General features: G+C 51.3%; 2 protein-coding genes across 4 annotated transcripts in view; one reads left to right on the top strand and one right to left on the bottom strand.

The window, feature by feature from the left end:
- LOC135911243 (DNA-binding protein RFX2-like) overlaps positions 1 to 22,183 on the bottom strand; it is a 166,541-nt gene that overhangs the window by 15,721 nt on the left and 128,637 nt on the right. For all 3 annotated transcript variants that reach the window (XM_065443434.2, XM_065443435.2, XM_065443437.2), the window contains 2 exons: positions 19,805 to 19,902; positions 17,640 to 17,789 (listed from right to left, as the gene is read on the bottom strand). In XM_065443434.2, the coding sequence (XP_065299506.1) occupies positions 17,640 to 17,789; positions 19,805 to 19,902 (248 nt within the window). The remainder of the gene's footprint in view (positions 1 to 17,639; positions 17,790 to 19,804; positions 19,903 to 22,183) is intronic.
- On the top strand, positions 4,568 to 6,278 carry LOC135911225 (uncharacterized). Its single transcript, XM_065443421.1, has one exon. It carries the CDS (start codon positions 4,602 to 4,604, stop codon positions 6,276 to 6,278), a length of 1,677 nt encoding a protein of 558 aa, XP_065299493.1. The 5' UTR covers positions 4,568 to 4,601.

The following is a 22,183-nucleotide window of genomic DNA, read 5'->3' as shown; positions in this document are numbered from 1 at the left end:
ATATCTCTTTATAAACATTCTGGCTGATAATCTTCTTACAACTGTTCAGACAAACAATAGGTGATTAATTTTAGTTATATCTGGAACCACTCAGTCAACCTAAAAAGTAATTATATTTTTGAAATTGGCATGAAAAACTCTGTCTGGGTGACAATCTTAAATAAATTTACTCAAAAAAGAAAAAAAGTTTCTAAATCACTCCCCCCCCCTTCCCCTTAACACAAGGTTGGGGCACGAGTTATACAGTTGATGACAGGTAATTCGGGCTCCGTGGGGAATGTAAATAAGTCTGAACTATGGAATGTCCAGAAAAATGAATTTATAAAAAAAAATGTTTATTTTATTAATGTTTAAAGGCCCCTGTGCAAGGACAAGTGGTCGATTTGTTGCGGCACGCACTTCCACTTACATGTAACCAAGTCCACCTGTATTTCTGCCAGTTTTGTGTTGTCTCTGAACACCGATGCAAGGACTGCTAAGGCTGGAGTCAGGTCCGCATGTGAAGGCTCTGGAGCACACGGCACATCACTATCATCTGTGTTAAAGTCACAGCTTGACGATGGGAGAACCTGCTGAATTATTCCGTCATCGTTCAGTTCGGCACACGAGAGAGGCTGTTGGCGCGTCAGCGGCGACGAACGCGCTTAACCTCGGCTCCGCCAATGATCGCCTCTAATTGCGGTCATTCAACCCGGATCTCGCAAATTTTGGTACCATCGTCTCTGTGAAGATCAGCGGCACAAGTGAACACCACTTTCATCAAGGTGGGCCCATTTTTGACGAATTCCTGAGTGCTCGAAGATTTCGCCGACCGCCGCACCGCTAGGCCTAACGGCGGTGCGGCGTCCGCCAGCCCCGGCCGGAGACTGCCCGGCAATGGCGGCTCCGAAGACTGTGACTGGCTACGATCCTGCTTCTATGCAAGTCGTACGCATGGATACTGCTCAACTCGAGGACCTTCCACCATCAGAAGAAGAATATTTGGACGACATGGTCCGCATATGGCGACGCAAGCAGAAGCCTCACGTTCCGAAAGTCGCCGGTGCCGCCAAGCAGCAACAGACGCCGGCTCGCTCCGCGCATGCTGCGCACGGGGACGCGACTAGCGCGACCTTGAAAGGCGGAACCCGCAAGCCCCAATGGCGGCCGCAGCAAACGCCGCGCTTTGGGCGCGACGAACTCATCGTGGTGCTCAAGCCATGCACAACATTGGATCTGAAGGCGACCTTCGTTCCAGGCCAAGCCGGAGTTGCGGTGCGCAACCTCATACGTGACTATGGAGAGGTGGACCTCTCTGTATGGCCTGTGTGGGATCAAAATGTGTTAGTGTGTGGACTGAACTCAGTGCCCGCCGCCGAGAGGCTCCTCGGGGACGTCATGCTGGTGGTCGGGGACCGCCAGCTTCCATTCCGTGGACACGCCAAAGCCTCGGGTGACGTCTGCAAGGGGGTCATCAACATTGACCCCAACGATACATCGGTCTCCCTTAAGCAAAAGCTGAGGTGGAGGCACGGCGAGATTCTCTCCGTGAGGAAACTGGGCGACTCTAACGTCGCAGTGGTCACCTTCGAAGGGAAGAGGGTGCCCCGTCAAATCTACTGCAGCGACCAGGGCATCCCTGTAAGACTTTATAAGAAGACGATCCCCGCCTGTGACTGCTGTGGCACGGTGGGGCACCGGGCTGACGTCTGCCCGAATCCACAGTCAGGACGCTGCGGCCGCTGTGGCTCTCAAGTGGCTACCACTTCCGAGGGCCCTGCTGAACATGAGTGCACCCCTCGTTGCCTCATCTGCGGGGGCAACCACCTCACCGGTGCTGCCGGCTGTATCGGCAAGTACCGGAAGCCTATCAAACCGAGGACTCCACCGACCAACGCCAGGCGGAAGTCGGCTCCCAAGCAGGCTCCGCCCACCAATGTCAACAACAGGCAGTCTACCACTACGACGGGCAAGTCTGGACAAGTCAAGACGAACGCGAACTACGGGACCAGGACGAAGGCGCCGACTTTCAACGCTGGGGATTTCCCGTCCCTGGGAAACGCCCAAACCAAGGTGAGCGGTTGGGTTAGGGCTGTCTCCGGGCCTCCCTCTCCCTTCCCAACCGAAGCCGCCCTACAGCGGCAAAATGCTGAACTCAGGCGCCAGACCGAAATTCTAGCTAACAAAATACAAGAGCTAGAGGCAAAATTGGCCAGGCTCGCAGAGCCTCGGGCACAGGACGGGCCTTCGGAGCCCATGCAGCAAGCTGAGGTGGCAGAACAAGATGACAGGGCTTCGGCCACGTCAGAACTATCTAGCGTCTCGCAGTGCTCGGGCAGCACAACTGTCGAGCGCATGCCCATCGTAGAGCACCGTTTGGAAAATTTAGAACGCACAATTGCGGACATGCCAGGTAAAATTTTAGCAGACATGAGGGCTTCCTTCCGGGAACTCTGGGAACAACAGCTCCCGCACATTGTTCAGAGCATAACTCCAGCCGTGATTGACACTGTCCTGTCCGCAGTACAGGAACGGGCTGGCGTCCAATTTAGGAACAGCCGCTCTCGCTCTCGTTCCCCGCGACCGGATTCGCGTAGGCGAAAGGTGGTCACTCGTCAGACCATAGGCTCCCAGGAACACAGTCCGGCTGCCGCCTCCCCGGAGATCGTGGTGCCTCTGTCTGAGGTGCCATCGCCTTCGGGGAGTGGGCCTGCCCTTCACAATTAAAAACTACCTTCACTATGGCTATCCGACCCCAGCGGAAAGCCCATAATAAAGCCGTAGAAGAGAAATTCGAGATCATACAGTGGAACTGCAGGGGTTTTCGGAGCTGGAAGAAACGGTCGCACCTCCAGCTCTACCTGCAGTCCCTCGTTTCCGTGCCGGCGGTCCTGGCTCTACAGGAACCCGGCGCGGAAGCTAAATTCACTGGGTATAGCTCGTTTCAAGGATGTCCTACAACGTGCATCCTGGTGAACAAGGCGTACACCGCAGTCCCGGTCGATCTCGACTTGGAGATTGAACAGGAATACACCATGGTCAAGGTCCTGCCACTTAAGCGCCATTACCCGTCAATACATATTCTGAATATTTACTGCCCCCCGCACAAGCAGCGCGTAACTTTCAACGAAATCTTCTACCGCGCGCTCAAACTGGCTGACAAGGAACCTCTCGTGATTATTGGGGACTTCAACGCTCCCAGCCTTCATTGGGGATACCGCTTTGAGAAGGCCAGAGGACGCAAACTGGCGGAGCTAATATCCACACTTTGTCTCACGCTGCTCACGGATCCGGCATGGCCCACACGCGTGGGCAATTCGGTAACGCGTGACACATGCCCTGACCTATCTCTCGCTAAGAACGCTAAAGATGCCGCCTGGGAGAACCTGGGGGACTGTCTTGGTAGCGATCACTGCCTTCTCCGGATCACTCTTCTGGCGAAGGCGGCTCGCAAAAAGTGGAGCAAGGCCAAATTGACCGATTGGCATAAGTTCAGAATGCAGGAGGTACCTCCCTTGCTCTTTTCCAGCGGTTACGCTGAGTGGGCAAAGCAATTACACATAATACAGCAACAACACGTTACGACAGTTCAGACTTCCGAAGACATCCCCGCAGTGGACAATCACCTAATGCACCTGTGGGAGGCGCGCCGAAGCCTTACCAAACGGTGGAAGAAGCAAAAGCTGAATCGGAAGCTTAAGGCTCGCATTACCGAACTCACGGAGCAAGCCGCAGCGTATGCTGCCCAGCTCACGGACTCAAATTGGATGGAAAAGTGCAATTTGGCAGCGCGTCAAATGAGCTCGAGAGGGACGTGGCGTCTCTTTCGCAGCCTCATTGACCCCACTCAGACGAGAGGGGAGACGCAACGACAACTTCTGAGAGCTTTGCGCGGGTACCAAGGCACGACAGCTCAACTCGCGGACACGCTATGCGACAGGTATCTCTGCCGCATAGAGGACCCGATTGGGCCCGAGTACGAGTACGCGGGCAAGCCTAATCCAGATCTCGATGCCCCTTTTACATTCCACGACCTTAGGGCGGCTTTAGCTAAGATGCGCAGAGGTACGGCTCCGGGCCGTGATCGCATAACAGTGAAACTATTGGCGAATCTTCCGGACTCGGCCTGCCTTCACTTGCTAGAGTACATTAATCAGATCTGGGACGGGCGTCCACTCCCTCCTGATTGGAAGACCTCCTTGGTCACTTTCATCCCTAAGCCAGGCAAGACCGTAAATACCGACAACTTAAGGCCCATTTCACTGACTTCGTGTGCGGGCAAACTTATGGAGAAGATGGTTCGGGATCGCCTCTCTCCGTACATGGAGGCTAAGGGCCTCTTTGCAGACACTATGTTTGGTTTCCGCCCGCATATGTCTGCACAGGACGTCCTCCTCCAACTACATCGCGACATAATACGACCAGCAGCCATGCGCCACAACGACAAGGCCATCCTTGCCCTCGATCTTAGGGGGGCCTTTGACAACGTTCGTCACAGCAGCATCCTGGCAAACCTGAGCACCACGGATTGCGGGCACAAGGCATTCGCTTACGTCAGAGATTTCCTCTCGAAGCGTCAGGCCCTCCTTAAGATCGAGGACGAGGAATATGGCCCATATACCATGGGCACACGGGGCACTCCCCAAGGAGCGGTCTTGTTGCCACTCCTTTTCAACATTGCCATGATGCAGCTTCCACATCAATTGGCCCGGGTGGAAGGCATCCAACACGCACTTTACGCGGATGACATAACAATTTGGACTACCGAAGGGAGCGTTGGGGAAATGGAGGACCGCCTCCAGCGGGCCGCCTCCATCGTCGATAGTTATGCTATCCGCTGTGGTCTCCAATGCGCTCCTGCGAAATCGGAACTTCTTCACATTAAAACCAATCCCAAAGACAACACGAGTTTGCGTCTCTTTCTGATGGGAGGTCCTATTAGAGAGGTCGAGGAGATCCGGATCCTGGGTCTGTTCATCCATCACAGACTCAGCCCGGAATCCACTATCGACAAACTCAAACGCATAGGCGAACAGGTCGGACGTATGATCCACCGCGTTTCCAACAAACGCGGCGGGTTGCGGGGCAGGGACGCGCTTCGGCTCGCCCATGCCTTCGTAACCAGCAGGATCCTATACTCCGTACCCTACCTTCGAACTACAAAGAAACACGATGAACGCATCGACGCCATCATAAGGAAGGTTACAAAGCGAGCTTTGGACCTCCCGGTGGCTACCTGCAACGCTAAGTTGTTGGCTCTAGGTGTGCTTAACTCCTACCAGGAGTTAAAGGAGGCCCACCTCGTGAACCAATACACGCGACTCTCGCAGACGGTGTCCGGGCGCCACTTGCTAAACCGCTTGCACATACAACACGAGTGTATTCCAGAGGAGACATGCAGGCTTCCGGAGCTCTGGCGTCACAAACTCTGGGTCCCTCCACTCCCGCGCAACATGGACACGCAGACACATGAAGGCAGACGAAAGGCGCGCGCTCGGGCTCTCGAACACCAATATGGATTAAAGCAGGGTGTATACTACGTTGATGTGGCAGGGCCGTCGCCCACAGGATTCTACACGGCTGCCGTAGTTCACCAGGACCAACGAGTTAACGGACTTTCCTACCGTGCTTTCAACTCCGCGCAGGCCGAGGAGGTTGCTATAGCACTTGCCGCCTCGGACCCGAATTCGAAGGTAATCATCACAGATTCGCGCAGAGCCTGTGAGCACTACCTGGCGGGCGAGGTATCACCTTTAGCCTACCGCATTTTACAGCGAGCCGTGAGGGAATCGGACCCCTCACCCAAACGCATTATTTGGACTCCGGGCCACCAGGGCCTTAGAGGTAACGAGGCTGCGGACGCGGCCGCCCGAGCGCTTACCCACCGGGCACCTCAACCAGACCCTTCCGGCTCCGAGATTAGACAACCGCTTCTGCGGTTCAGGGAAATTCTGGCAGACTATTGCGAACGTCATCGGCTTTTCCCGGTCCCTGCTAAGGGCCTCAGTAAGGCCGATGAACGAACACTGCGGCGCCTGCAGACAAACACCCTGTTGTGTCCTGCAATAGCAAAACATTTTGACCCAAAAGTTGATGGGCGATGCCCTCACTGTGGGGAAGTCTCCGATAACTTTCACATGGTGTGGGCATGTCAGATGAATCCGTCCCTTCCCCCCAACCCTTCCCCCACTAGAGAGGCATGGGAGGCAGCCCTACTCAATTGCTCGGCGCTGGAGTCCCAAAGGGCTCTAGTCCAACGGGCGCGGGTAGCAGCTTCGTCCAGTGGGGTCCCCGACTAAGGACTCCACCTATGTAAAGGGCCATGTTAGGCCTGCAAACTCTCAATCCGTTGAATAAATGTTTTTCATCATCATCATCGGCACACGACAGAACCACGCTGTTGACATCTGCAAGGTCTTCAAATGTAACAGCGGCAGAAATCGGCACACTGCAGCCTGGCAGGCTATCAATGATTCTGCATTTCAGCTCGTTGTGGTAGGCGGCAGTTCAGGCTCTTCAGTTGCATTGCCGGGCTCATTTGAACTGCGACTCAAGACTCATTTGGAGTCTGACTGCGAGAGCACCGATGGTGACATTTGATGTGGACTGTCGATAACTTCCCGAGAAAGACTTTTTGGAGCCAGCAGGGCGCTGTCTGGAACACATACTAAACAAACGTGCACAAACATGCACAGAATGGCGAAATGCTGTCCAGAAGGCTAATTCAACAAACAGGAGCGGGTCGTGCGCGGTGGTACCGGAATGCACGTGATGATCGCAATGTTGATGCGACCTCACAATTCAGGCAAAGCCTCCAAGATTGGCATGTGCAGTTGAATCTTTGAGGTGCAGTGCCACAACCAACGCGAGGCCTTGGGGACAGACAGACAGACAGACAGACAGACAGACAGAAAAACTTTATTCATAGCAAGTTAGTTTGGACTCCTCTGGATCCCTGGACCACCGCACGATCCCGCACTACGTCGAGATGTTCATGCTCCTTTTGTTCATGACGTCGGCAGCCCGAGCCACTGCAGTAAGCTGCGATGTTGGGTCCATAGACGAGAGCAGGACCTTTCGGCTTGAGATGGCGGGCTGTCCCTGTGGGGGAGGACCAGCAGGGCAGCCAAAAAGGATGTGGGAGAGTGTGGCGTGAGGGTCTCCGCATAGGGAGCATGTAAGGGAGATGCCACAGTAGTGGGATAGCAGCTGAGGGGATGGGAGAGAGCGGGTCTGGAGGCGTCTCCAGAGGATATGTTGGGAGGGGTCAGAGAGGGGTGGGGAGGAGGGTAAGTCCGACGGTCCAAACGGGGTATTTGCATGAGCTTCGCAAAGCTGTGCGCCTGCTCCCTCAAGAAACCCGGATCGAGGCTGTCCTGAGCCCGGCAAATTAAACCTCGGGCCAATTCATCGGCAGCCTCGCTTCCAGGGTTCCCAGAGTGAGCCGGCATCCACCAGAGCTCTGCCCTGAGTGGTAAATTCTGGGTGGGAATGTTCAACAAGTTTCAGGCAGGGTTGTGAATCCTGCCTCTGGCAAAGTTGGACAAAGCAGTCTTTGAATCGCTAAAGATGTATTCAGCATCCGAAAGGGCAAGGGCTAAGGCGATGGCGGTCTCCTCTGCTTCCTCAGGTGTAGAGCCCGAGGGAAGATGGTGAGTTAGGGGTCGGGGTAAGGTTGGGTTGTAAGCAACTACTACAGCTTCATGCGTTGTACATGCAGTGTCTACCCAGATGGCTTTCTCGACTTGTTCGTAATACTTGTGGAGGGCATTTGCGCGAGCTACACGGCGAGAGATGTGATACTGGGGATGGACGGTTCGAGGAAGGGGTTTCACTACAAGGGGTGTATGAATGTGTCATGGAATGGCCATAAGGGTTGACTGATTAGCGGGTAGGTTGATGCGAATGGAGGCGAGGATATGACAGCCAGTGGCACTCGCGGCAAGTCTTAAGTACTGCGTCTGAAGGTGCGCCTCAACTAGTTCAGGAAGTGTGTTATGCATGTCTAGTGCAAGGAGTTTGGCTGTGCTAGTACTGCGAGGTAGGTTGAGGGCTGCCTTAGTTGCAAGGCGGATCACGGCATTCACGCGCTCGGTTTCTGTGCAGTTTAGCTTGAGATATGGAGTGGCGTACAGAATGCGGCTAAGCGTAAAAGCATGTACAACTTTCATGTTGTCTGCTTCGTTTAAACCCTTGTGCAGGGAAGATACGCGGCGTAGAAGCTGCAACATTGATTGCGTGGAGGCCTTGAGTGTCTTAAAGGTATGGTCATTGTGTCCGGAATCCTGCAGGTAGAGGCCAAGGATGCGCAGGGCAGGAGTGATGGGGATAGGGGATCCTTGTAAAGTGATTTGGATGAGTGAGTTAGCGGCAGATTTTGGTCTAATTAGGAGGAACGCAGACTTAGAGGGAGAACACTCGAGTCGGATAGATGATACGTGAGCGGAGATCGTGTCGACTGCTATTTGTAGAGTTTCCTCGATTTCTCCGTCTGAGCCATAAGTGGTCCAAGTGGTAATATCATCAGCGTACAGAGTATGTTTTAGGTGTGGGATGAGATTGAGCTTCTGGGCTAAGGCGATGAGAGCAATGTTAAATAGAAGGGGGGAGAGGACCGCGCCTTGCGGGGTTCCAAATTCGCCGAGTGTATAAGAGGGTGTGCTGAGCTGATCAATGTGCAAGGAGGCAGTGCGGCCAGAGAGGAAGGCGCGAATGTAGTTATAGGTCTTAGGGCCTACCTGTAGTTCCTGCAGTTCCCGTAAGAGTTCCCGTAGAATCCTGTCAAATGCCTTAATGAGGTTAACTGCCAGGATGGCTTTAGTAAGATGGGGGATGGTATCATCAAGCACATCGTGCGTAATTTGAAGTAGGGCATCCCGCAGATAGATGCGCACGAAGCCCACCATACTGTGGGGGAAAAGGTGATTTTCTTCCATGTATTGTCAGTCGGGCAAGGATTATGTGCTCAAAGCTCTTGCCGAGACAAGATGTAAGAGAATTGGGGTGGATGTTCTCGAGGGTGATGGGCTTGTGGTGTTTTGGGATAAATATAATTTTTCCATGCTTCCAGGAGGCAGGGAGGGTACCTGCCTCCCAGCACTCGTTAAAGTAGGTAACTAGGTGAGATATGGAGACGTCATCAAGATTTCGGATGGCAGCATTCGTAATTTTATATTCCCCGGGTGTGGTATAGCGCAATTTTAATAGGGCTGTGCGAAATTCAGATTCTGTAATAGGAGCGTCAAGCTGTGGTTGGGGTGAGCCCGTGTACTCTAGATGTTTGCAAGGAGGACCTGGGGTGGTATAGGTGCATTTCACCTGCGCGAGGAAGGCGTCGGTGTCCTGCCGATGGTTATTAGTGAGGTGGCGAATGCTAAGACATGTCTGAGTTTTAGATTGCATGGGATCGAGCATGTGGCGTAACAGGTGCCAAGCGCAGGTTGTGGGGAGATTGCCTCGGAGGCCATCACAAACCTGAGCCCAGTTAGCTTTGCAAAGAGTGGCACTATATATGGTGTTCTATTTCATCATCATTCATCATTTATTATTCCCTTAAGGGTCCCATGTGGGGTATTACATAAGGGGGAGGCAAAACAATAATACAAACATCGAAGGAATAGTAATGTACAAAGCAAAAAAAGGCAACAACTGAAAAGACACTAAAAAGAACAGGTTTTTGCATAATTAGTTGCAAATATGGGTGGTTAGTAACTCTCGAAATTTCGAAGGGTTTCATCCACAACAATGGATTCCGGGAGCAAGTTCCATTGTTCTATTGCAGAGAGAAGGAAGGATTTGTTGAAAGCGTTTGTAGAACCATGAAGGCATTGGATACATAAAGAATTGAATAGACGATGTGATGAGCGAATGGGTGGAAATAAAAGTGAGGAACGAAGGTTAGGAAAGTTATAGTACAAATTAGGAATAGGCAGAGTTGCGAAATTATGAGTCTTGATGCTAAAAGGGGTAGACCAATAGATAACTTCAAGTTAGTAACGCTGATAGTGTTGTCATAATTCGATAAGATAAAGAGGGAGGCACGATTTTGAGTAGCTTCTGAAGTGTCAATCAAGTACTTTTGATGCGGATTCCAAATCGTAGACGCGCATTCTAATTTGGCACGGATGAAAATTTCATATGCTAGTTTACGAATTGACGGAGGAGACAAGGATAGGGATCTTTTAATATAGTTAAGGGATCTTTAGGCATCGGCTGTTATTTGTTAAATGTGGTTCGACCAATTTAGTTTGCTAGTGATGATAAAGCCAAGGTAGCGGTAACTGTCGACCTCAGATAAATTCACAGAGCCCAAAGAGTATAGAAATTTGCATGTAGAGCGTTTACGTGATACATGCATTAACTTGCATTTGGAGAGATTTAGTTCCATCATCCAGCGTGAGCACCACTTGTCAATAGAATTTAGGTCATTTTGTAGAATGGATTGGTCAGTGTTAGTAGTGACACGACGGTAAATAACACAGTCATCGGCCAATAGACTTATTGTGGATGATATGTCTGTTGGGAGGTCGTTAATGTATATTAGAAAAAGGAGTGGGCCAAGGACGGATCCCTGTGGTACACCGGATATTACTTTGGTAGTATCTGAACAGCGACCACCAACACAGGTAAACTGGAGGTGATCTGTCAGGAAGCAAATGATCCATGATAGGATTAGTGGGTCGAGGTGAAGGCATAAAAGTTTGGACAACAGTCGGTGATGAGGGACGCGATCGAAAGCCTTTGAAAAATCTAAATAAATTACGTCAGTCTGAAATCAAGAATCTAAGTTTAGGTGGAGATCAGTGGTGAATTCAAAAAGTTGTGTTTCGCATGATAAGCCTGGACAAAAGCCATGTTGTTTGCTAAAGAAAAAAGAATTTCTGTCGAGGTGGGACGCTATTTGGGAACACAGCATGGACCGCTTATAACGTAGGTCGCGGGAGTCGGGAAAATCCGAATTATAAGCAGTACTGCACTATATCAAATACGCCATTTTTAGACTCTTATTCACATGCAAATATGGTCAACCCACCTTTTATTACGTATTTTACAACTTAACGCGCAGTAAAGCACCAGAATTGGACACTAAACAAAACGTTTTATTTTTCTGCATCAATGAAAAAATGCCGTTATCTTCGTCTGGCGCTGAGCCTTCACCGCATTATGCACCATCTCATCTTCAACAGCTATCAGATGCTGGGAAGCTTTCTCGCTCAAGCCCTTCTGCGTGCAGTACACCCTGAGCTTGCTTATGTAATCCAGTGCATCTCTGTGCGAAAGTTCCGGTGTGCTGTCTCATTCGTCGTCGTCATAGTCTGATACACTGTCATCGTGATCACGCACTGCTGCTACAATTGCTTCGTCTGAGTCTGCTTCTTCGCAGACAAAGTCATCGCAATCCTCGTTCACGAAACCTTTGAATGTGTCGTCCTGTCCAACAATGTTCTTTTTCACCAGATCCGACCACACATCATCCGCGTTGAGGACTTCGTCGACATCGTCGCTGCAGTGGCTATCGTCGCTCCTCACATCAGGTTCGCTGACCACGGCGTTGTGCACAAACCCCGCCTTTGCGAAACACTTGGCGATGGTTGATGCTTTTATCTGCCACCAAGATGCCGTGATCATGTCGATAGCACTCCGTAGGTTTACCTTCATTGCTTCATCTCGCTGAAGGTTAATCAGCACTCTTTCGCATATGCGTCTTTTATAATGCGCTTGCACTGCAGCGATTACGCCTTGGTCCATCGGCTGGCTCTTGGCTGTGGTGTTTGCGGGCAAGAACTTGAGGCTCACTGCACTGAGCTTTAAACTTACATGATGGGCACTGCAGTTGTCAAGAACTAGGACAACTTGTTGCTTTTCTGACACCATGTCCTCGTCGAATGTTTTAAGCCAAGTTGCAAATAGCTCCCGAGTCATCCATGACTTTCTGTTGGCCTTATATGTAATCGGCAGGCAGTCTCTTTTTTTGAAACAGCGCTGCCGCGCCGACCTTCCGATCACAAATAAGCGCCTCTTGTTGCTGCCATCCATATTGGCGCAGAAGAGAACGGTAAACCGCTCCTTCGAAGCCTTTCTACCGGAGCAGCGTTCGTGGGACAGTGCGAGTGTGCGGTTTGGGAGCAAATTGTAAAGCACGCCAGCCTCATCCACACTGTAAATGTCCCGCTCCGCGTACTTCGCCAGCATGGTCTCCATGTTTATACTGAGCCAGGCCTGAACAGTAGAATCATCAACTTGTGCGCTCTCCCCGGAGATAATACGGCAGCTTATTCCGTGCCGGTCCTTAAATAGCTGAATCCACCCATTTAATGGGTTGAAACTATCGTGGCCCAACAAGTTTGCAAATGACCTGGCCTTTGCTTGTAGAATCGGACCACTCATGGGCACATTCGGGACTTGCACCTTACAGAACCAGTTGAATAAAGCGGCGTCGACATCTTCATACTTTGATGAACGTATCCGCTTCCTTTCTAGTGATCCACAATTTTCTTGCAGTTGCTGTTGCACCTTGTCCCTGTTCTTCCAAATTGCCGACACTGTTGTGTCGGCGATGCCGTACTTCTGCGCGACGGAAACCTTCTTTAGGCCACTTCCGACGTCTTTAATAACACTTTGCTTCGTCTCCAGGGATAAAGCTTGCCGTTTTTTTTAGTTGGAAGGATCAGGCGCCATGGCAACTTAGCCCAGCGCAACACAAACGCAAGAGAATGAAACACGTTTTCCGGTAGCTAGGCCTACGACGCTGGCAGCACACTTCGGTAGCACAAGACGACGACTTGCGCGCACCCACACAGGAGAAAAAGCAGAAGAGTGGCGCATGTGCAAAGCCAGCCTGTCAACCGGCCACCCCCAGCAAATTGACTTCCCCAATGTGTCCCCTTCTCTCCCACTGAGTGGGACCCACCCGTTACGACGGCGGCGCAGGTGCTCGGTCTGGCTCGGCCCTGCCATGGCCCCGCCCTCGCGGCGCTGCACAAAGAAAAGCAATAGATAAGGCCGCTAGTTGCGCTTCTTTTTTCGCACGCTGTACAGTCTCTCTCTCCTCTATTTTTCTCCCCTCTTGCGATGGATTTCGTGGCTTTCTTCTCCCTTTTTGTAGAGGGTGCGGGCATTGTAGTGCCGGGGGGTGCGCTCCCTTCTCTTCGTAGAAACCGCACTATACCCGGTCTTCCGTCATGTGCGATCGCGCACTAAGCGGTACGCTGACACATTAAACTCTATGGGAGGCGTACTAGTGGTCACATAAAGCCGCATTATATGCGGTCCCGCACTATAGGCGGTTACGTTATAATAGGTCTATGCTGTATATGATGTGTTCTAAAAGTTTACAGGCAATACATGTAAGTGAGATCGGGCGATAATTGGGTGGGTCTGCTTGGATGGGATATGGGATGGGATAACTGGATGGGAAGCTTGAAGCTGGGGGAGTTGGAGTTTTAGTTTCCTGTTGTGCTTTTGAGTTCTCCACCTTCGCGTTATGTTCTTTTGAGCTTCAAGATGGTGGCCGAGCTTACTGTCGATAACGGGGATTTCTGGGGTAGTATTGAGCGTTTGGGTATGTTGGCGAATGTCTTTCTGTAACTGAGTAGTCCAGGTGTCTAGGTCGAAGGGGGCCTGTGCTGGCTGCGCTTGCTTAAATTTACAGAGCTGATCCCAATTAGTGTGCCTAGCAAGAAATTTGCGCTGAGGTCAGCGATAGTTCACTGCTATGCGAATTAGGTGGTGGTCGCTGCCTAGTGTGGCTTGCATTCTTTCCCACTGTAGGTGAGCCAAGTTTCTACCAAGCGCAAGGTCTGGGCTAGTATCGGCAGTAACACTGTTACCAGCCCGCGTAGGTAGGCTAAAATCATTAAAGATGGTCAGGTGAAGAGCAAGAGCAACGACCGTCAAGACCGTCAAGAGCAACGACCTTCAAGTCCAGCTTCGGGCTGTCCAAAGGGCCTGCGACAGGGCTGAAAATCACGGTCTTCCGCCCCCGGCGCAGGTGCGGCCCGCGACTACGGCAACGTAGTCCCTTAGGACCAATTAAAGTTTCTTGTCTGTCTGTCTGTCTGTCTGTCTGTATAAAACTGTGCCTCTGCCGATAGCGCCAGTCCACGTGAGCACAATTAAAGTCGCCGGCAACCAGTAGAGGGTTTGATCTGGCCATTTGGGTTACGGATTTAAGGAGTGGAGCGAGTAGGTGAATCGGCTGTCGTGGGAGAAGATAGCAGTTAAGAATGAACAGGGGAGATTGTGCAGGGGTGTGGGGTAAAATTTCGATGAAGGTCTGAGCAATAGAGGAGGTAATGTCGTGCTCCGCGTAATGCAAGGTGTTACAGACGTATGTAACCACCCAAGGAAGATCAGTGGAGTCAGAGGGGATAACAGCGTATCCTGGCAGTTGCTTGCAATAATTGGCATCCTGGATAGCGATAATGTCTGGTGGAGACAAAGAATTGGCGATAATCTGCAGCAGAGGGTCGCGCTTTTGCCGAAAGCCCCTGCAATTCCATTGAATAATTTGTAAGGAATTATGGTGCCTCAGAGGAGCCATGTTGAAGGGTGGCGGGGCGAAGGATGAATGCAGAAGGTGGGACTGCGGGAGGAGAGGCAGCCGAGAGTCAAGACATAAGGTTAGCTAAATGCTCCTCAATCTTGGCCATGATGCTAAATGTGACCCTCTCCTCTATACCGGTAATGGTAGCTTCAATCATAGTCTGGCACTGTGCAGTGACATGCACAGTAATGCGCTCTGAGAGCTTGGCTTCTAGGCTTTAGGCGAGGTCCTGAAATTTGACTTCCAGGTCTATAGGTTGGACTGGGCTCTCATCAGGCCACCTCTTTTTCTGAGGAGGTTGGTCGGATGGGGTGGATGAAGAAGATGGGGATGGCAGAGTGGGGGGTAGAGCAGGGGGTAGAGCAGGGGTGGAGGTAGAGAGGGCTGCCTTGAACTGCCTTACCTCATCCCGCAGAGCCTTCACGTCCGAGTTCTGGGAGGTCATGATGTTTATCTTGGCAGCCTTGGAAGCCCACGGAGAGGTAGACGGGAGGGTCATGCTAAGCGGGGGAAAGTCCTTCTTGGTAGGGCACTTTGTCTTCTAGGGTGGTGGGCTAAGTCGTTTGGTGGTGGCATTTCTTGAATTGCACAAGCCGGTGCCCGTGAGGTGCTGCCCCCAACAGAGAACGAAGATCGGGATGCAGGAGGGAACATCTTGCGGCTCATGCTTGTCTCTGCACCACGGGCAGAGACCACTCTTGGGGTGGGGGCACACGTCATATCTGTGGCCCGGTCGACGACAGTTTGTGCACGCGTCTGGACTTCCCTTGTACGTCGTGCATCTATACACTACACTCATGTAGCGTATGGTGTGAGGGACTGGGCCATGAGCAGATGTGATCAATATGGAAAGGGTCCTTTCTGTGGGCTCGTTCTGCGTTCAGGGACCCATTCTGCGGGCTGCGTTGATATCAGCTTCCGGGTTGCGAGTCTGGAGGTCCTGTAGCATCTCTTCAGGTGTTTCCGCCCAGTAGGCTTGCGAGATGACTCCGTGCGCAGCAGCAGGCGGCGATGCAATGTAGGTGGCGACGGGGTAACTGGTTTCTTGAAGGACCACTTCCTTGAGTTGGACGAGGTGAAGGGCCATTGACTCGTGAGGTGTAGCGACCGTGAAGGTGTTATTAGTCGGGAGAATCCGGAGGTGAAACTCTCCTAGGTCCCACTCAGCGGCAGTGACTCGCAGAGCTTTCATGAGTGGCTGCGCCATGGCTCCGCTCAAAGCGAGGGCTCCTTTTGGCCGGAAGACTACTTTTATAGTGCCAGGAGGGAGTGAAGCAAGTTGCTTAATTCGCAATATGATTGCGTGCATCACGCGCAGCTGTTGTTGTTGAGCACGGTATGTCGGCTTGAAGTACGCAGGGGCAGTGTCGGCCGGAGCACCGACGGCGGGCGCGGCAGGCTTATCTCGAACAAGGGCTGCATGAGGAGGCACTACCAGCGTTTCCGGGCTTGGTTTGCCTCCCTTGTACGCGCGGAGTATCGTGGTCCACTCACTGGGTCTGAACATTGTCGGGTCGAGGCCTTCGCCCTGCGATTGCACCTCCACGGCTGTTGGGGGTGGGTGCGCTACCAGTGATAGGCCTAGCCTCTAGCGAGGCAAGACCCAGCGCAGCGGCTGGCCAGGAGCAGACTTTCCGACATCAATACGGTCCAAAAAAGGTTTGGATGTAGGTTTAGAGGTCAGCAGCAGTGCAAATGGAGGGGATTCGTGCGTATTCCGTGGTGACTGGCACACACAGCACACGGCACCTCGGGAGGCCCGGGCGGGGGGGCGACGGGCAAAGCTCGCGCCTCGGGAGGCTCGGGCAGGGGGCGACGGGCAAAGCTCGCGTCGGATCGGTTTGGAGTGCACGCCGACGGCACGTACGTTCTCTTAGGGCAGATTTCGGGGTCCAGAGAGCGCCGACGGCACGTCCGTTCACTTCGGGTGGCTGTGGTCGAGTCGGCCTTGGGGATTACTGTCTAGCGTGTAATCACTGAGGCCACGCTTGACGTCTCGTCAAGGTTGCCAGAGGAGATAATGGCATCAGAGTCGGCATACGCTACAGCCATGGATGGAGTACAGATAATCGAATGTAGAGCTGGCATCTGCCCAAAATATTGGTCGTCCTTACAAATGAAGTCTGTGGGGCCATTGGCGGTGCTATGAAGCTGTACGAATTACCGAGTATGTCCAGATTATTGGTGTCCGATTTGGTGGTTGGCGACTTGAGGTGTGTCTCCACTACAGCGTGGTGCACACTGCTGCAAAGCCACACCTCAAGGCAATGTCTTCCATCATTCAAAGTTCCATTATCTCCTAAGAAGCTCAGCTCCTCTCCCCAGCCCTGTGTGTTGAAGCTTCCTTCTTCTCTTCTTCAAAGTTGCCCATTCCTCTGCTCTTTATGGGTCGCTATTTTGAATTTAGTAGTTACCGAGAATAGTGCACGCAGTGTCGGCAAACTCGCATGTCATCCGTTCCCGCGGAGCTCTCTCGGTCAGTGCAAAGTGCTTTGCGATACGGCAGAGTCAAATCACTCTTGGAATTTTAGCCCACGTTACGTTTGCTCCGTCCCTGTTGCCCATGTGTGAGGGCTACTCGAGCTGCGCTGCCATCCTCTGTCATGTGAGTGCTAGCTGAAAAGTGATCCCTTTCATTTCATGTGACTGAATCATTCACAATCATGCCCACTGTGTGAATCCAGCTTTATCAGCATCGCCAACGAGAGGGGGGAGATACTTCGTGTTGAGTCGCTGGCCAAAGATACAATGTGGGCGTGTTGTGCATCCGTGAATGGAGACTGTTTTTGGAATGAGTTGAGCTTTGTTATATGCAGTTATTTCCGTGGGTTATACACATGGATATCTTTCTTTTATTGGGTTGTTGTAATTAGGGGTGCAGGTTATAAGTGAAAAAATATGGCAATTCTTGCCTTCTAACAGCATGTCGGAGCTACTGTCATTTGACACATTGACTGACATCAATACTTTTAAAAACTAAACATTACAATGCAAGAGCAGTCTAAGCGGCTTTCAAGAACCTTACAAGTGTGCAATAGTACTGAGTGAAATAATCAGACAAATAACTCCCTACGTGGCATTTCTTCCAAATATCTTGCACTGTTCCCTGGCATACCTGGACGTTGTGGAAGTCGACCCGGTTGAGATCGGAGAGCATCTGGTTGATCTGAGATGAATTCTGGAGCACTGCCCGTGCTGCTTGCGCTAGGTGGTTGAGCGAGGTGTACCGCCGCAGTGTTTGTGCAAAAGCACTCACAGCGCCGATCTGTCGAGGAGAAAGGTCAGCACATGTGTGAGCAAGGCCAGCTGTCACAGTAAACAGTGGCACTAAGTAATACTAACTTAAGTCAAAACAAGCGACAACGAAATCCTGAGGCAATGAAATTCTCACTGCAATGGAATATTTTGGAATCCTTGGTGAATGCAAATAGGAGTTGATGCATTTCATATCTTGCGACAACAAAACTTTTTTTTGATAGCAATCCCGCATTTAGAAAATTTTCGGCAAACGGCAGACTGCATATTATTTACTCAAGTAACACCAACAGCATCTAAAAACTGCTCAAATGCATCGCAGATCACTTTCAACATACGGCGCCCGCGTGTGCGTGCACTTTGTCCACATCGCACAGAGCTTTCACTTTCAAGAAACGGCGGCCACGCCATAAGGAGCAGCCACTGGAGTAGAACCCCCTCTCTCTTGCCTACCCACCCCGTACCTCGCACGCGAAAGAAGACGGCACGTTTCCACCCCGCCTTCATCCCTTGCACGTGTCATATTGAGCCGCAATCGTTGGCTGACCCTCGCAAGTCACTTGTCAGCTCGTGGCAAAAGTGTGTTTTATATGCCCGATTCTGAAAAAAATTGCCATTAATTTCATCCACTGTGGCCAAAAGTTACTTTCACGTTACTCTGGCCCTTACCGTGTCTTGCGTAAAGTAACTGACGTCACGTACGAAATCGTCCCTCTTGAGCCAACCGTGGCTCAGCATCGCTCCGACGTGGTCCATGTCGCGCGTCTTAAGTTGTATCACTCGCCCGCCTCCTAACCAGCACTGAGCCGGTGCTTCCGCCGCCGGAGGTCATGTGACACGCTGATGAAGAAGATGTCAGCTTGGTCGGAAGAAGACGACGCTCTGCACTTCGTGCGCTGTCTACCATCTTGTCAGCCGCTACGATTATTGTAAATATCCTGTAAATATACGTCTGACTGTTTTTTACCCCGTAACATTTTGTTACAGTGCAGTCCGTTAAAAGCGAACTTTGTTGCATTAATAAAATAAGTAGCACAAACTAAGGCTGAAATATGGCATATCCAAAAGTCTGTTGTATGCGAGTCCGTTGTAACGAGCATAGGGTGTATAATGACCACATTTAACAAAACTATTACCATGATTATAAATGAACTCAACAGTACTGCCGAATGAAAAGTAAGTTGGGTAGTGTTGGTAAATGAGAGAGAGATAAATAAAACTTCATTATGTCCTTGATGGGGTCCTGGGGAGGTGGGGGTTGGAAGGCTAACCTCCACTGCCCCTCTTTCCTCAGACGGCTCCTTGCTTTCTGGTGGCGTCTTCGGCCATCCGGACGGCCCAGAGCTGCTCCTCTGAGTCCAAGCTGAGCAGCAGAGTTTCCCACTGCTCGGCCGCAGTCATGATGCGTGTAGTGTTAGTGCGGTAGGTGTTGATGAGTGAGGCTTTGGGGCATTGCCAGATAATGTGATCGAGGTCAGCGCGGGCGTCGCATGCTTTGCAGAGTGGGGAGTATGCATTGGGGTAAATGCAGTTGTATAGCACGGGGTTCGGGAAAGTTTGCGTCTGAAGTAGTCGCCAAGTGGTGGATTGAGATTTATTCAGTGTTTTGTGTGCTGCGGGGTAGCGTAACCGCTCTCTGCGGAATTTCTACAACCAACCAGTAATACCACAAGGGAATGACTGATAAGGCGGCGGCAGAAAAGAGATGCAACAACAAAAGCCGCCTTGGAAGTTGCCGCACCAGGTTGCTGTGGTGTCCGATTTTCACTCTCCCTTCAGACGTAGTTCAACTTTACTGGACTTAGGATATTTTGAGAACATTTACTACGGCACAAAACCAAATATGAAAAATCCTTGAAACCCATGATGTCACAGTGATGTGAAACTTTCCTTTCTCTTGTAGTTCAATAGACCTTTTACCACTAAGTAAATGAAAAGAGTTTCAAAGAATGCTTCAGTATAATTTGACTGTGTTTTGCTTTGGCATCTCTTTAATGAGAGGACAAGCACACGACCGGCACTTGCCTTGATCTTGACCATGTCCTCGGGACAGCCTTGCATGGCTGACGTCAGCCAGCCCTCGAGGCTCTTGGCGAAATTCCGGATGGCCTGCGTCAAGGAGCCTGCGCACAAACAGGCAAGGGGGTCAGACATGTGGCGGTGAAGGGCACGCAACACAACAGCACCATCGTTTGTCACAAATAATTAATTAGACGCAAGGCTACTATTACTCTTGCTCTGCGTAAGCTGTGTCCATCCCATGACAGCAAAATTACTTCATTAGGACCAATGTGAGCGTGCCTCGAAAACACATCTCCCCAGATGCAGAAATGCACAAAATCTATGAGACACCAGAAGAAGCTATGTGACCTGTTCATTTACAGGGAGAATGGAACTCAACAGACTTTGTCTAAACCCTCTGCAGCTTAGACTAGACATAGTATTACCACTTACAATGCAGCACCGGCTATAATGCAGCCATTTTCGACCCCTGCTTACCGTCCCATAGAACTCTTGTTTGTATGCATACCGCTTATACTACAGCCACGCTAAACAAATTAAACCAGTAATAGTGCGGCTTCTGCGGGAAATACCACACACAAGTGTGGTAACAAGCATACACTTAGACCAAGTGCGCCAGTCGATGGGAGGGTAGACTGATGAGTTCGATGTGGGGGAGGAACAATCATGAAATAAAAAAATGGCTGTGGCTTAGCTAAGGTTAAGCCCAGGATACGAAGCATACTAGCCTTTATTATAGTAGTTGAACCACTGTTTAGCCTTTAGCCTGGTGAACTGCTGTTGCTTGGCTATATTTGGTTCGGCTAGACGAAGAAACAACTCATGCGTTACTTTGCTTCGCCTTCAAGAGTGGAACGCGACCGCTTTCCCGTCGACCCGCCAAGGGGTGTAAGACAATGGGCTACGGCGCAGCGACTATGCGCCCCGCATTGGACGCGGTGAGTGTCGAGCAACGAAATGTGCGCCTGAGCAAGCGACGCACGCCTGAGCCTTAGAAACAGCTCGTTTCTAAGGCAACACCATATTCACTAGAGGCACTTTTGTACCGCTTTGAAGCATCGTACTCGTGGCTCAGTGGTAGCGTCTCCGTCTCATACTCCGGAGACCCTGGTTCGATTCCCACCCAGCCCATCTTGCAAGAGTTGAGCCAAAGCCACCTAGAAAATCAGTCTCTGTAGCACGCCGCAACCTTCGCTTCTCATTCCAACGAGCAGCTCTGTCTCCAGGAGGCATCTCACCTCGTGAGTGTCTAGCAGAGGCAAGCGCAGCTGCTTATATACCGCTGCGACGCCGCGAGCGACGGCACGAGTTGGAGCCCCGTTTCTCCTCTGTCATGACGTCACGGTGTCACGTGGTCAGCCTTGAAGGCGATGCTGCGAGTGACGGCGCGAGTTGGAGCCCCGTTTCTCCTCTGTTGTGACGTCACGGTGTCACGTGGTATGGCATCGGGTCAAAGGTCATTGAAGGCGACACCGCCGCGCCTGAGGAGCTGGGTTGAGCTCTAGTAATAGAGCTCATAAAAAAAAAAAGAAGAAAGAAAACCGGCTGCAGTGCTTCTCCAGCGCACAGGGGTTGCCTAGGCAACAGAGAAGCCTTTGCTCGGCCACTTATCACAGTGCACCCTCGATACTGAATGCGTACCGGAAGTCGCTCTTTGGCTCTTCCCTATGTGTGCGACCACCGCAATGCATGTCATCGTGAAGTGCAGATATTGCATGTGCAACCTTGACTGCTGTCAGTCAAGATTTTGCATCAAAAATTATTTTTTACTTTTGGGTAGATTTAGACAAAACTTGCTGAATGGATGTATTTCAATATGCTAATTTATGATATCTTGCTTGGAGGTGAGCTATTAGCTAAACTGTATATGGTGCAATAAAGGGTGACATACAAATATGATGTGGAACCAAGAAAGAGTAAAAAACAGCAAGAACAGCAGCAGGATCCCCCCAACCCCTACAAGCAAATTTATTTCGGAGCTTTTAGGTCTTATGCCCACATGCGAGTTTCTGCTGCTCCCACCAGTACGCACACATGCACACTTTGCAGGTGTTTGAAGTAGCTGGCGCAGCTGATCGCCCGAGAAGTCAAACTCCGCTTTACACGAACTGCTGCCAGTTCAGCCCATGCAAGTGATTGCATGCCCAATCCTTGTGTTATCGTGTTCAGGTACCACCATATACTCCCAACACTGCTGCTGGCTAGGCCTAATCAGCATGCCTCATCGGGTTTGGTGCAGTCAATGAAATGCATTGAAGTGGCTGTCCGGCACTTGGAAAACAGAACTGTCTCAGCAACAAAAGTGAGGGCACAGCTAGCACAGGCAACACTCAAATGGTGGCAACTTGGTTCGTGGTGGCCATGTTTTCGACATCGTGCACA

Source organism: Dermacentor albipictus, chromosome 9, assembly GCF_038994185.2.
Source record: "Dermacentor albipictus isolate Rhodes 1998 colony chromosome 9, USDA_Dalb.pri_finalv2, whole genome shotgun sequence".
Lineage (NCBI taxonomy): Eukaryota > Metazoa > Arthropoda > Arachnida > Ixodida > Ixodidae > Dermacentor > Dermacentor albipictus.
The sequence above is the reverse complement of the archived record's forward strand: the minus strand, read 5'-3'. Positions and strand labels throughout refer to the sequence as shown.